Below are 14,939 nucleotides of genomic sequence, written 5' to 3'. Positions count from 1 at the left end.
CCTTACAAGAAATTCAAAAAAGTGACTTCATGCTGAAAAAAAAGTTATGTGGGTGCTAATTAATAATAAGAAAACATGAAATAATAAATTTCTCTGCTCAGCAGTGAGCCTGCTTCCACCTCTCTCTCTGCCTGCCTCTCTGCCTACTTGTGATATCTCTCTGTGGCAAACGAATAAATAAAATCTTAAAAAAAAAAAACAATGTGCAAAGGGTGAGTAGAAGTTTAGAGCTTTAGACTGTGATCAAACAAGTTCTTATCTACTGAAAATAGACTTGTTATAATTTTTTATATGTAAGCCTCACAATAACCACAAAGCAAAAACTTATAGTGGATACAAAAAAGATAAATAAAGAATCTAAGCATACCACAAAAGAAAGTCATCAAATCACAAAGGAAGAGAGCAGAGAAGAAGAAAAACACATAGAAAATTACAGACCAGCCAGAATACAGTTAACAAAATGGCAATAAGTAGAGCCATACCTCATGTTATTGTGCTTCACTTTGCAGATAGTGCTTTTTTTTTCAACTGATGAATTATGGCATTGCTGCTTTTTAAGAAACCTCCATGTGCTTAACTTTTTTTTTTTTTTAAAGATTTTATTTATTTGTCAGAGGGAGTGAGCACAGGCAGACAGAGTGGCAGGCAGAGGCAGAGGTAGAAGCATGCTCCCTGCTGAGCAAGGAGCCCACGTGGGACTCGATCCCAGGACCCTAGGATCATGACCTCAGCTGCAGGCAGCCGCTCAACAAACTGAGCCACCCAGGCATCCCTGTGCTTAACTTTTGACATTTAAATTATAATTTAAATAATTTGGGTTCTTCTTATTTGGAACTCTCTGGGCTTCCTGGATCTAGATGTCTGTTTCCTTTCCCAGGTTAGGGAATTTTTTCAGTATTTCTTAAAAATTTTTCTGCTTCTTTCACTCTTCTCCTTTTGGGACCCTATAATGTAAATGTTAGTCCATTTGATGTTCTTCTATAAATGCCTTAAAATATGTTTAGTTTTTTCTGCATTCTTTTTTCTTTTTACTGCTCTGTTTAGGTGAATTCCACTGCTCTGTCTTCATGTTCACAGATCCTTTCCTGGTCTAGTCTGACGTTGAACCCTGTGTACTTTTCAGTTCAGTTACTGTGTCCTTCAGTTCTGTGACTTCTATTTGGTATCTTCTTATATTTTGTATCTCTTGGTTGAAGCTCTTACCATATTCATCCATTCTTCTCCTGAGTTCTGTGAGCATCCTTATGACCCTTACTTCAGACTCTTTTTTAGGTAAATTATTTATCTCCATTTCATTGAGGTTTTTGTCTGAGCTTTTATCTAAGTGTCTTGTTTGGGACATATTCCTCTGTTTCTCCTATTTCCTTGACTCTCTTGTGTACATTGTTATGCATTAAATAAAATAGTCACATCTCTTAGTCTTGGAGGAGTGGCCTTGTGTAAAAGATGAGTCTTATCATTTAACCTTGCCCTAGCTCTTTGCTCTTTCAAAACTTTGTGATTTTCCAAGCAGTCTATTTTGTTTTTAATAACTCCCAGTATACGAGGATGTGCCAAGTCCAGTCATTGTTCCAAAGGGAGGATCTCAGCCAACACCTAGATTCATGGTGGCTGGAAGCTAAACACTCAAGCAGCAGCTTTTAAAGTAAACAAATAAATACAGTCCTATGGGACTACAAGTGTAAGCAATGGTCACCAGAGCCAGGCATTCTGGAGGTACCCCGTGGGCAGCACCAGGCTCTAGAAAAATGTGTAAGTTCCTTTCTGGGAGATACTGGCAAGCTGTAGTGAGGCAGAGGGAAGTACAGAGATGGCCTCCACCAGTTTATGTTACCTGAGAGCACCTTCATAAGTTCCTGGATGGTGTGTCAAATCCGAATCCTGGGCCTCATGCCAAAGCTCCAGGAAAAGCAAATAGGTAGAAAAAATTATTTTAAAATGCTTTCCATTAAGATTTATGAACTATTTAATCCCTAAAGTATCTTCTGCACATTCAATATTTTCTTTCTTTCTTTGAATATCACCTGTAAGCAACCTGCAAAGCCACGGTTTTACCATCTACTCGCTTACATTTTGTCTACTTCCTTTGTTGAAAATCAGACTCTGGCTCCCATTAATGGAGTTAATGACATAACTCCATTGTTTTGTTTACTAATTATCAATTATACATGACACATTTCTGTCACCTTGGAAAAATGATAAAGGAACAGTAGAGATCAAAAAAGACTTTTAGGGGGTGCCTGGCTGGCTCAGTCGATGGAGCATGTGACTCTTGATCTCAGGGTTGTGCATTTGAGCCCCATGTTAGGTGTAGAGATTACTTAGAAAAAAGAAGATTTTTAAAATGACTAATAAAATGGTCAATTATACAACAAAGCTGTTCAAGAAACAAAGATGAAATACATAATACATAAATAAATGATATTAAATAAATTAACTACAAATAACAACAATTTAACTGGTAAGTACAGCTTTAATAAGAAATGGATAGCAATGAATTTAAAAACAAATCACACTGTAAAAGAAAATATAGTTTTATATAGATTCCTCTGCCTAATTCTGAATAGTGTAAATACAATGATATATATAAACAAAGAATGTAAGTGTAAACTGATACAATTATTTTATAAAATCTTTTGGCACTATTGACTATAGCTGAACACATGCATAATACCCATAATATGACTAACCAATTCCACTCCTAGCAGAAATGCATATATATATACATAAAGCAGAAGATGGGCATAAAAATGTTGATAGTAGGCTACCATGTCTAGTACTCCACTAATCACAGCAGAATAAAAAGACTAAAAAACGGAAACAATCTAATTGCTTATCTAGAGTAAAATGATGCATATATTGTGATTTGTTAAGTCAAAGGAAGAGTAGGTAGCAATGCAGCTACATGAAACGAGAGAGGATCAGTCAACTCTACCCATAGGAAAGAAGAGAGCTCAGAAATTGATACAACTATATATGGAAAAAAGATAATGCCAGAAAAATAATAGAAAAACACTAAGTTGTTTAATAGGTGGTGGTTCATTATGTGAAAAAAATAATATGAATGCATACTCTAGATTATATACAAGTGGATTCCAGATGGATTTATAACCTATATTTGAAAGGTCAAGATATAACACATATAAATGAATAGATAGGATAAATATCTTCATAACTCTGGGCAGGAAAAGATTTTTCATAAGACTCTAATAAAGTAGAAAGTATGAGGTCAAAAAGCATGTGTGTGGGTATATGTGTATGTAGGGGGGGTGGTTTGGCTTAACAAAAGTGAACTTTCTCTTAAAAAATAAAATATCCACAGACAACATTAATGGTTAGATGAGTAGATGAGGGAGAAGAAAATGAAACACTTAAAACCAACATTTAATTAATATAGAGGGTGGAAGGTATACAGCACTCTGTAAATTAACAAGAAAAGGGCACAAAATTAAATAGAAAATGGACAAAAGATATGACCTTCCAGAGAAGACTGCATAAATATGGGAAGAGATGCTCAAAACCACACGTCACCAGAGAGTTGAAAATAACAACAGCAATACACGATTATACATAGTAACAAAATTGGTTTAAAAAGAAAAGAAAAGAAAATTCAGTAATATCAAACTTTGGTGAAGATGTGCACTAGGTGAAAGTATTAACTCCGACTGCCATTCAAGAACAATCATGGAGAATTTAGTTAATCAGGTGTTCGCTATCCCTATGTCCCAGCAACTATAGTTGAAAAATTGTTGCGCAGACTCATAAAAGAACATGTAAAAGGGCATTCATCACAGTGTTGTTTGTGGAGATAGAAAGCCATGTGTCCATCACTGGGGGGCGGGGAGCGCAGTACAAATAAAACAAATCACATACATACTAGTGTGTGGCAGGCAGCATTAAGAAGAAACGAAGTAAACAAAGTATTGAAAAAAAAAGTAATATAGAGAATGAAATCTACAGCTTCAGTGACCATTCACCCCAGTTTGTCAAGGCAGTTGCAATCCATATCTGTTGTCCCAGCGTAAATATTAACAGCACTATCTTTCATTTTCAACAGTTTACACAATATAGTGTATGGCCATCCTATCGGTCAATATTAAATCACAAAAACCTCAAAACCGTACCACTTATATCTGCTACATATATATTTAAGGACATTTATTGGCAAGGGGGTTTATATTAGGATGATAAATGAGACAAAGGAAATGAAATAAAAATGTATAACTGTGCTATACAACTGAGTATAAAATACTGCTTTAAGGCAGAAAATAATAGTATAAATATCTAATAAATAATATATTTATTCTTATATATTTATAATTATATAAATAATATAAATTATATTACATAAAAAATATAAATTATATAGATATAAATATAAATAAACTATAGTTTGAAAAAAATATATACACTTACAGTACTTCTGGTACTAAAAATGAGGTAGTTTGGGCTGTTAGTGGAATACCTGTGGAGGAAAAAGGGCAAATACAAACATTAAAAATAATTTCTTCTCCAAATAAGAGGGATTCTATAGTAAACCCAGAAGTAGACATAAGTAGGTAGGGAAATTTTGTATAGGACAGAGGTGGTGTTCAATAAATAGAGCTGGAAAATAGATCTGGATTCATAAGGAGAAAGAACTAATCACAGTCCTATCTTAGATCATTGAAGAAAAGCAACTCCATTGGGATAAGAAATGTTAAAACATTAATATTCTTAGGAGAAAATTCAGGTAAATGTCTCTTAGATGTTGGGAAGAAAGAATGATTTAAATAAGACATCTACCTTGAATTCTCCATCCTCTCCCCCAAAAAAGCTAACAAAAAAACCATTACATGAAATTTTGTTCTTTAAAAGAACACTTTATTAAGATATAAAAATTCAAGGAGCCTGTGACTACCATAACAAACAATAATATCTTTGTCTTCATTAAACTCTCATTGAGGGGCACCCGGGTGGTTCAGTGGGTTAAGCCGATGCCTTCGGATCAGGTCATGATCTCACGGTCCTGGGATCGAGTCCCACATCGGGCTCTCTGCTCAGCAGGGAGCCTACTTCCTTCTCTCTCTCTCTCTCTCTCCCTGCCTCTCTGTCTACTTGTGATCTCTCTCGGTCAAATAAATAAATAAATAAATCTTTAAACTCTCATTGAAAATTTAGGGAAGGGAAAGAAATTTAGCATTCTCTTCAGTTATGAAGCTAGACCCGGGGTTGGCAAGCCAAGGTCAAATTCCACCTTTTTTGTAAATAAATTTTCACTGACCCACGGCCACATCCATTGGTTTACTACTGTTGTGGTTCCCAAGGCAGAGTTGGGTGGTTAAAACAGATTGTATCAGCTGAGAAGCCTGAAGTATTTACTACCTGGCCCTTACAGAAAGTTTGGTGACCTCTGGTGTACAGTATAAAGTTTTTGAAGTCCCCGAATTCACAGGCCATCCTTAACAATATCCCTTATCCATATCGATCCATTGTTTGCCAGGCACGTGATGGGAGTTCAATGTATTTTCGCATTCGAGCCTCACAAGAATCCCATGAGGCAGGTTTTATTTTCTTCACTTTATAGAGGAGAAAACAGAAGCTTACAGAGCTCTGTCAGAATGCTGTCTTTTTCCTTTTTCTCACCACTTCACTGACCCTTTCGAAGGCTACTCTGACTCTCTTCGATGCCCCCTCCATCTGTCCAATGAGGCGTCCTGGATCCCTTCCCTCTGAAATCTCTGTAATAGTTTAATGGATTGTCGGAATTTTTACATCATAATGTTAGAGAGTACTAATTAGTCATAGCAAGACCTCCATTGAATGGAATGTTCACAATATTATTTTTCGGGTTAATTATCTGTATGTTAACCCGCTGAAAATCTTAAAATATTTTGATACACTTCCCGGTCCAGCAGTTACTGAACACTGAACAAAAATCACACTTGCACTGAGGATTTCTCAGAGCTTGGAAAGCTTTCACTCCCTAAATCAGATCTGACTCAACTCTCAGTCCTTCTGCGGGAATCCCATCCCCTTCCAACCGCACAGTGCTTACATTGTAGAAAGCACTTTTCACCAATCACCCCTACACCCGCAGGGTGTAGAGACCATCAAGTACCTAGTTATCCTTGAGAAGGGGCCTCGGCCCCTGCCTCCACTCCCCAGGGGCGACTTTGGGGCTCTCATTTGCTCCTCGCCGGCGAAACAAGGTTGCCGCGGCAGAAAAAGGGTTTGGGGCTCAGCGGTCCCACGAAGTTACCCAGACCCTGGAGGAGCAGAGCCCTAACATTGCTCTTCATTCTCCGCCCTCACCCAGCCGAAACTCTCGGGAGGGGCGCCGGGAGCCGGGGCTCCGGGTGGTGGTCCCTGGGGGCGGGGCCCCAGGGGCGACCCCCGCCCGGTGCTGCGGGGCGCCCGTGGCGTCTGTCTACCTCCACACGGCCCAGCCGCAGCAGCTCAGCCACGACAGCAGCACCGCCACTCCCTGGGCTGACATGGCGCCCGGACAGCCTCCGCCCAACCGCCCAGGCCGCGTCCGCCCTGGCCTCGAGCGCGCTCTCGGGGGGCGCCGTCGGACCCGTGGAGGAGGCGCTGGGGGTCCGCGCGCCCCGGGGCGGGGCGGGGTGGGCTTTCCCCGCCCCGGAAAGCGAGTGCGTGTGCGCATGCGTGCCAGCGCGCGCCGCTACCTGGCTTCCCAGGAACGTTGCGGTCGGTCAGAGTCGAAAATATAAACCCGTCTTGAGGAAAGGCAGAAACCGTGCCGTTTTGGAGTGAGACAGCAAAACCACTTCGGAAAATCCCTGACTGAACGAGGGTGAAACTTTTCAGTTACGGTATCTTAGCCCAAATTTTCGTTGTGACCGTCTATCAGTACTGCGATAACAAACAACGTAATGTGGTTCGTGCTTTTCCAGGTGAGGCGTTGCGTAAATGGTGAAGTTCAACGGACGGGAGCAGTAACGTGTACTTACTGAGCGCCTCCCTGAGGTCCAACACCACCTTGCGCACTTGGGTACAAAGAAATAGGACCGCTCTCTGGTTTACGAAGGGGTTTGTAATCTTGTAGTGAAGCCAAAATAAACAAATACCAAAACTGTCACATACTGTTATAATTTGTTTATTTGTGGGTAGACCGAATAATCGGAGTCCTTGAGTGCTGCAGCTCTTTGCTCCTCTTTACGTCCTCAGGGCCCAGGACCTGCATAGTTTGTAGTGGGTCCTCCATGATCACCGACAACGAATCACTGAGTAAAACCGGTGTCATACTACAGTACGCCCGAGGTTCGTTAGAGAGCGTGATTGTGTGCATATGATGTATATGTAGTAAACACTGAATTTCATGTGACTCTATTCCCACTTTTAAGTCCTGTAAAATAAGGGTAAGGTAGTACTACTTACATGTTGTGGGATTGAAAAGAGCGAAGTGCATCACAGGATTTGGCACAAACTATACATCACTATTGCCCTCCTCCTCTCTGAGCCTCTGTTACTAATGCGTAAAAAAGAAGGGTTTTCAGTTCAGATTTTCGGTTCTAGGGTCCTCTATTGCTCCACTTTGGAATACACCCTTTTCGATCCCCGTCCCCCCTCTGTTCTTACTTGTAGACCTTTCGTTCCCAGTTCTACATCTGTACGTTTCTCCATTCCATCCCATTTGTATTTTGGAATTCCACCCTTTGTGCGTCGCACACATTACCCCTACCCTTAATAAAAACAAGTCATCAAAAAATAATTTGAAAACGCCTTCAGAGAGGGTGACCTGGAGACGACAAACAGCATGGCACCAGAAAACGTCGCCTCGGCCCAGGGCGTTGCATGCCGGGAGTTGTAGTGCGACGCTCGAGCACGCACTTCCGCGCCTCTCCGGTTTGAAAAGCGGGAGAAGGGCAGGTAGGCGGGGCGTCGAGGCGAAGCGCGCTGGAGGCCCCGCCCCTGCCCCCTTCCGCTCGCGGGGCTCGCTCTGGGGTGGCGCGCCGGGCTGCGGAAGGGGCGTGGCCTCGGTCCCGGGTGGCGGCGGTTGCCGCCACCGGGGCTTCTTCCTGCGGGCGGTGCTGCGGCTGCCGGCCTGCGCGGGGCAGTCATGGTCGCCCCTTGAGTGGGCTGTGGCGGAGAGCGGGGCGGGGCCTGGCTGGAGGGTGGCGGCCCGGCGGGGGCGGGGGCGGGGGCGGGGCCGGCCTCTGGCTCCTTCTTCCTCCGCATGTGGCTGGCGGCCGCAGAGCGGTTCAGTTCGCGCACTCGTCGTCGCCCGCGTCTCTTTCGGGCTCTCCTCGCGTCACTGGAGCCATGGCGTTCGCCGAGACCAACCCGGCGGCATCCTCCCTGCCCAACGGCGACTGTGGCCGCCCCGGGGCGCGGCCCGGGGGGAACCGGGTGACGGTGGTGCTGGGCGCGCAGTGGGGCGACGAAGGCAAAGGGAAGGTGGTGGATCTGCTGGCGCAGGACGCCGACATCGTGTGCCGCTGCCAGGTGAGGCGACCGGGCTGTGACGGGAAGCCGGGCCCGAGGGCGCGGGCGCGGAACCCGGATCCATCGTCCCAAAGAAGGTGTCACCTTGAGGTTCTCTCCCGCTCGGAGCTGCGGCGACGTGGAGAAATGGCGGGAGGTCAGAGACCCCTGACCTGAGGTCTTGGGCTGAGGGTTGCGGTGGCGCTGGAGGAAATCAGGGTGGACCCCGGAGTCCCTGAGAGATGCTCGATGCCTGGGGAGGAGCAGTTTTCCGTCTGGGGGCCAGTGCCCAGCCCCGAGCTTGGGGCCGGGGTGGGGGTGGGATACGGTCTGAGTTAGAGGAGCTGCCGCCAGAGGCCTGCTCCCGACTCCGGGCGGAGACCCCTCGCGGCCGCGAGCCCCCCATCCCCCCAGCCGCCCACCCACCCAGCGAGACCAATTGGGACTGGATTGTTCCGACGCGCCCGAAAAGCCTCTCGCCATCCCCCACCTGCAGGCCCCCGGTGTTCAGACCTTTGCCGCCTCCCGTCCACTTTGTTGACATGAGAACCCATCCCCGCCTTTGGACGGGTAATGGCCCGGGTTTTTGACTCCGTATTCCGCGTATTGATATTAAGGGTAGATGATTTTTACTCGTCGGTCCCAGAGGAGAGAATCCCAGCTCTTTTGCGAGTGAGGCAAGTAAATACGTGGATGTCAGATCTGGTGTTTAGAAATATTTACATTGGTACGCTCACATGGAAAGTGAACTTTCGGGAAATGGATTGGTAATGTACTTCCTACCGGGAGACACGTGGTTTTCAGTGTAAGCTTTCTTCCTATTTGTCGCTTGCTTTTGAAGCAGCCTCTAGGCTACGCTTTTGTAAAGGCTCTTAGATAACTATTACCAATTTCAAAATTCGAACTAGTTGAGCAATAACCACTTTCAAAACAAATTGTAATATGTCTGAAAACGAGCTGCTGTTTACCTCGCGACGGGGTTTCTTCATGAACATGGCACAATGAGGGTGCCATGCTGTATATGTTCTAACAAGTTAGTAGGCCCGCTGGATTGAAGGCTATTCACCTGAAACTGATTATCATTCTGAGCACGCAGGAACAAAGGTAATCACACTCACAGAAAAAACTAAATACAGAGATTCTGATTTGTCTTTTTTTTTTTTTTTTTTTTTGGCATGCAGAAACTCCCTGCCCATTTCTTAGCTGAAATAGGTGTTGCCTCCTAGTATTACCACTAGCACCCCACCGCCTCTCCCCACCTTTGGATCTCTATCCCTCCACCTCTCTGGAGACGTACGTACATGACTTAGTATCTTACTTCTAAGCTTGTTTCCATTGAAGTCCTGCCCAACATTGCCTAAGGAATTGCTCTGCAAGTCAGTTTTCACCCTGCTTTTGTCTTAAAATCAGATCAGGCCATGCTGTAGGGAAAGAAGTAGGAGAATACCTAACTCTTGTTGGGTAAAAAGGGAGAGAGACTGGGTCTGTTTGTCCCCTTCCATGTCGTTCCGGAGCTCTTCCTTTTCTGGAAATATTAATACTTAGTCTGAATTACATTATGGATTGTAAAAAGGTTTGGGAAATGTAATGATCAGTAGCATTTATTCTAAAAGATCCTCAATTGTAATGTTTCTTTGAAAAATAGTGGAATTAGTTTGTAGATTGGAGGAGATGTTACAATGTTATCATGAATGTCCTCTTGAAGAAGGTCATGGACCAATCTCATCTGATGCCCTTGGGAAGCCTAGAGAGAAGTCATTGAGAAGGAGCGAAGTTTGGCTTTAAACTGTTAACTCAAGATAGAGGAGGAACGTTTGAGCAAACCTGTTAGGCAGACTTTCCTCTCCTGTAAACTTCAACTTCCTGCAAACTTTATATAATTCTAAAATCTTCATATGCTGGTGCCTTTTAAGAACTTATCATTAAAAGGATTCTTACTAGTTTTGTTAGTGAAAGTAGACACAGAATGAATAGATTGAAGCATATCTCTTATGATTCACTTTGATTAACTTTATATTAATTGGCCAGCTCTAGCAAGCTGACTTCTTAATGAAGTTCTTCTGGCTTATAAAACTGAAGACTACCGAATGTTGAAATTCTTAGTGTGTGTAGAACTCTGGGGTAAGTCAACATTAGAGAAGATATTTTAAGCTTGAATTGCCTTGTTTAAATTTTGTGTATTACTGAAAACAGTTACTTTGTTGGAGTTTAATATGTGTTTTTGGTCATATTTATGCCCCAAACTGAAATTTTATACACATTGTTTCTTGAGCAGTGGTAGATGTATAGAGAGCAGTGGTAAACGTATAATGTATCCATAGTTTAACAACAGAATCATAAGAAATTTTTTCCAAAATAAAGTTTTTAAAAGAAAAACTGACATTGTACTTAAATGGATATTTTAATATATCAAATGCCTTTTGGGAAGAGTAGATGCAAAGATAGTGGCATTTTCATCATCGGTGCACTTAAGGCCTATATTTCAGATTCAGGATTTTTATGCAGTTATTTATAATTTGGTAAATTCTCTAGATCCATAAATATGTGTATAGAACTTGCATCAAAGGACAATCACTAGAAACATCTTAATTTTAAACTGATGTCTTTCAAGACAAAGAAGTATAGGACTCTAGGCCTAGTTCATTTATCCAGCAATCACATAATGAGGATCTACAGGTGATAGTCTTACGGAACTGCTTGGCCCCAGAATTAAGAAGTTTAAAATGCAGGGATTGTGCCCACAAGTAGCTTACAGTCTACTGGATGACTGCTACATAAGCAAGTATTGCCAATGTCGGGTGGAGAAGGATACTGGTACAGGTTTTTCAAAGAGTTAAGGTATGGGCAGAGGAAAGCCCCTTTCTGGCAGCTTAAAAGTAGGTTTGTTAGGAAGCCTCTTGCTGTCTCCCCCTCCCCGCCAGATCCTCCAAAGTAAACTGTTATAGTTTATTTTGTTGAGTAGAAACTACAGAGATTTTAACTGTTGCACTTTCTACTGCTTCTTAAGTGAGGGCTTACTTAGTGTTCACCTGGAAAGCAAACATGGTAGTCTTGGAAGTTGCCTGTGATTGGGAATAGCCAGAACAGTATTTCATTTCTTGGTGTCCCCCCCGCCCGGCCGCAAGGTTTTAAAGTTAATATAAAGAGAAGATATTAACTGAAATTAATTATAAAGGGAAAGTCTATTCTGTCACTTGTTATATATATATAAAGCTTGCTGTGTAGTAAATACAATGAAAAAAACGTTAACTTGTGGCTAGATGCATTCACAGAAGGCTCTGAAACCAGCTAAGTCCAAAAAGAAAGAAAGAAAAGTGTAAAAGACCTAACAACAGCAAACTGAGACTTTCTCCTTGGAATAATCAGAAAAACTGAGAGATAACTTAAAAGGGATAACTAAAGTGTTATGTAATGCCTTGACTTTCTACAGCTAAAATTACCTCCCAGATCACTTCCTGTAATTTGGAAAATGGTAGAGAATTAGGGTTTAAGGTAAGTCATTCTTTCAGGTTTAAAATAATTGTTGTTTTCTGTGCCCCTGACTATGAGTTGTTTTTGTTTTTGTTTGTTTGTTTTGGTTCATATTTCTTGGTATTTCCCAAGTACAGAATTGTATACCAATGTGTGGTGTACCTGGTTAAATCTTGCTTTCTTGGATTACTGTGTTTTCCCTGCTAGAAGTTTTCTCAAAAAGAGGACTTAATTCTTTGTTGTTGTCTTTTCCATAGCATCAAGTGCTCTGTGAGGCAGAGGGGAAGTAAATACTCAACAAATACTTATTAGGTGACTGGATCACCTCTAGAAATTTTTTTGAAACCAGTAGCTTAACCCTTTCCTGTAGATTATTTTAACATCTCCTTGGACAAGTTAACTGAGTGATGGCATGATTTTAAGGTGGAATCCCCAGCATTTATTGAATTAATACTTGTTACTTAGTATTTTAAGTAATACCTACTATATTGTGCCATTGTGTTCAAAGGCTTTAGTAGCTTATACTAAAGTCTTATCTCTTGTATCTGCTTGAAAATAGATAACTGATATTTGTATCTGTGTGTATTTCCTCAGTATAGTCGAATGCCTTGTAATTCTAGTAAATAGTTTTTGTCTGCCAAGGGCAGTAGATCTGAAAGTTGAATGAGGATGTCCCAAGTTGTTCACTATTTAAGCCTATTCTATTGATATACATGATCTACAAATCCTCTCATTTGCATGTAATGGTACAGTAGTATATAACAGTATAGGTGATATATAATTCTTTAAAAATATTTTTTCTCTACTTTTGAGGCATAAATTTTTAAATAATGACATCATCTCAGTGGTATCTGGTCAGTTTTTTTTTCCTTTAATTTTGGTGGGACTGGATCAGTTAGTTGGGTACTTTTAAGTTATCTTTAGAACAGACTGTTGCCCAGAACAAATCTAGGGTGAAATGGTAAATTGAAAAATAGGTAATAGTTTACTATAACTGGATACAAATTTAACTCTTTTATCTTTTGGGGGACTGTTACATTTTGACACTAAAGATCCCTATCCATGAGCTACATACCAATAAGTGAAGCTTGGTAACTATTAGAATACTTTTACCAGTGGAAAAAGGGACTTTGAGGTATTTAGTTTGCCTGGCAAACAGCAACTGAGAAGAGTAAATAGTAGACCGTTCCCAGGGTTACTTTGGCTCCAACATGGGTTGGTTCTTTGCATTGAACTTTTAATTATATTTAATTCAGTATAATAGAATTCTTTTAAAAATGGGTTGTCTTTTAAAAATGGGTTTTTTTGGTATTAAGCTTTTTAAAACCTTTTTAAAGGAAACATTTTATTTATGAGAATTTTTTTTTTACTTGAAATCTGCTGTTTAATATCAGTGTGTTTTTAAGAAAATGTTTTTATAAATATAATGATTAGGTGAGTTTTTAATCACGCATTTACAAAGAGCTGCATCACACATCTTTGGTTTATGCATTTTTTGGTTGCATGTATGATCTTCCCTTCTGGGACCCTGGTTTAGTAAGTGTGTATATTAGATTTAGGTACCTAGAGTCTAAAAGCTTCTTGATTTGGACCTAAAAACCTCCACAAAGCTTTTCATCATGTGTATTTATCTGTGTATGAAACTGGAAGTTAACTGTAATAATGTAAAGTGGGTATCTTAAAGCCTTAAAAGATAACTGAGAAGTATGCTCGGATGTCTTTGCAAAAAAGAAATTCAGATACACTGTATATGTTTTCTCTTCCTATCTAGTGTATCTGGTTACTGTTGAATAGATTAATTGTTCAGCTTACTGGTGGTAACTTAACCTCTTCTACTTTGAAATCACAAGCTAATTGCAGTTACACAACTTTTCATAAAATATAGTCAACCTTGGGGCACTCGGGTGGCTCAGTCGGTTAAGAATCTGCCTTCAGCTCAGTCATGAGGGTCTTCCGACTCCCTGGCCTGCTGCAGGGCCCCCTCTCCACTCCCTGCTGCTTGTTCTGTCTCTCTCTGGCTCTCTCAGATGAATAAATAAAATCTTAAAAAAAAAAGAAGAAGAAGAAGAACAGACATCCTTGTTTATGATTACTTTATTGCTGTGGATTAACAAGTGTTTTAGTTTTGGTGAATAGTGAAATGTTTCACCTAGAAAGGCAGACACAGCTCTTTACCAAGAAACCAGCACAGGTAATAAGCATTGTCTCAAAAGATTGTTAGGTTTCTAAGATGCTTGAAGACTGTAGGCCAGAAATGGGGACCCTTGTTTTGGTGGCTGGAATAGTTCTGAGGCGTGGGGTCCGAGGCATTGCGGCTCTCTGCTGTAATCCAGAGCACTCACTGTTCTTGACAGATGTTCACTTAGAGCTCCGTCATTATAATAGAGTGTTCGTGTATTCAGAGCAGAAAGGACAAAGAGAAGACACATCGACCATTTTAGAGGCCCGAGTGGCCTGAGAAATGCCTCCCGGCCGTGTGCATAAGATTGTTAGCCCTGGACTCTTGGGCCTCTACAGTTGCTGGCAGAGATGCCATTGTTGGAAGTTGTAACCCTGCAGGAGGCTGTGGACCCGTCTTTAACTCCTGGATCACAGCAGGAAATTGGGGCGGGGCAGACAGCATAGTTTGCGGTAAAGGAAGACCTAATAGCAAACTTGAGTTAACAAGCAGGAGTCACTTTTTTTGTTGTTGGGTTTTTTTTGGTAAGTAGTTACTTTTGCAGACCAATGTCATTTCATTCCCTTCCAAACTTTTCTTTCTTTCTTTTTTTTTTTAATCCCCCCTGGACCTTGGAGCTTCTCAATTAGAAACTTGCACATATCAGCATTTCCTGATCCAAACTTTTATTCTAGAGTTCAGCTTGACAGCTTCTGGTTCCCTCAGAACCAGAGGTTCCTCAAGCCACGGAAAGAAAACGATCTTTCTTAAGCTTAAAACCAAATTGCTAAGTACACAGCTGAGAACAGTTACAAAATAACTAAATACCATTATATCATCCCTGTAGTGTTTGAGAGTTTTGTTCTGAACTACATAACTATTA

General features: G+C 41.5%; 2 protein-coding genes and 1 long non-coding RNA gene across 3 annotated transcripts in view; 2 read left to right on the top strand and 1 right to left on the bottom strand.

Annotated features, from left to right (window-relative positions):
• CATSPERE (catsper channel auxiliary subunit epsilon) overlaps positions 1 to 6,288 on the bottom strand; it is a 126,504-nt gene extending 120,216 nt beyond the window's left edge. Inside the window, exons 1-2 of the mRNA XM_044267060.1 lie at positions 6,101 to 6,288; positions 4,417 to 4,465 (exon numbers count right to left, since the gene is read on the bottom strand). Of these exons, the coding sequence (XP_044122995.1) occupies positions 4,417 to 4,465; positions 6,101 to 6,168 (117 nt within the window). The 5' untranslated portion in view covers positions 6,169 to 6,288. The remainder of the gene's footprint in view (positions 1 to 4,416; positions 4,466 to 6,100) is intronic.
• A 432-nt stretch (positions 6,289 to 6,720) lies between these two features.
• Positions 6,721 to 7,081, top strand: LOC122918530. Its single transcript, XR_006386624.1, has 2 exons — positions 6,721 to 6,796; positions 6,897 to 7,081. It is a non-coding gene; the product is annotated as an uncharacterized LOC122918530 (long non-coding RNA).
• A 1,094-nt stretch (positions 7,082 to 8,175) lies between these two features.
• ADSS2 (adenylosuccinate synthase 2) overlaps positions 8,176 to 14,939 on the top strand; it is a 34,825-nt gene continuing 28,061 nt past the window's right edge. The window contains exon 1 of the mRNA XM_044267059.1: positions 8,176 to 8,448. Within this exon, the coding sequence (XP_044122994.1) occupies positions 8,266 to 8,448 (183 nt within the window). The 5' untranslated portion in view covers positions 8,176 to 8,265. The remainder of the gene's footprint in view (positions 8,449 to 14,939) is intronic.

Source organism: Neovison vison, chromosome 10 (genome assembly GCF_020171115.1).
Source record: "Neovison vison isolate M4711 chromosome 10, ASM_NN_V1, whole genome shotgun sequence".
Lineage (NCBI taxonomy): Eukaryota > Metazoa > Chordata > Mammalia > Carnivora > Mustelidae > Neogale > Neogale vison.
The sequence above is the reverse complement of the archived record's forward strand: the minus strand, read 5'-3'. Positions and strand labels throughout refer to the sequence as shown.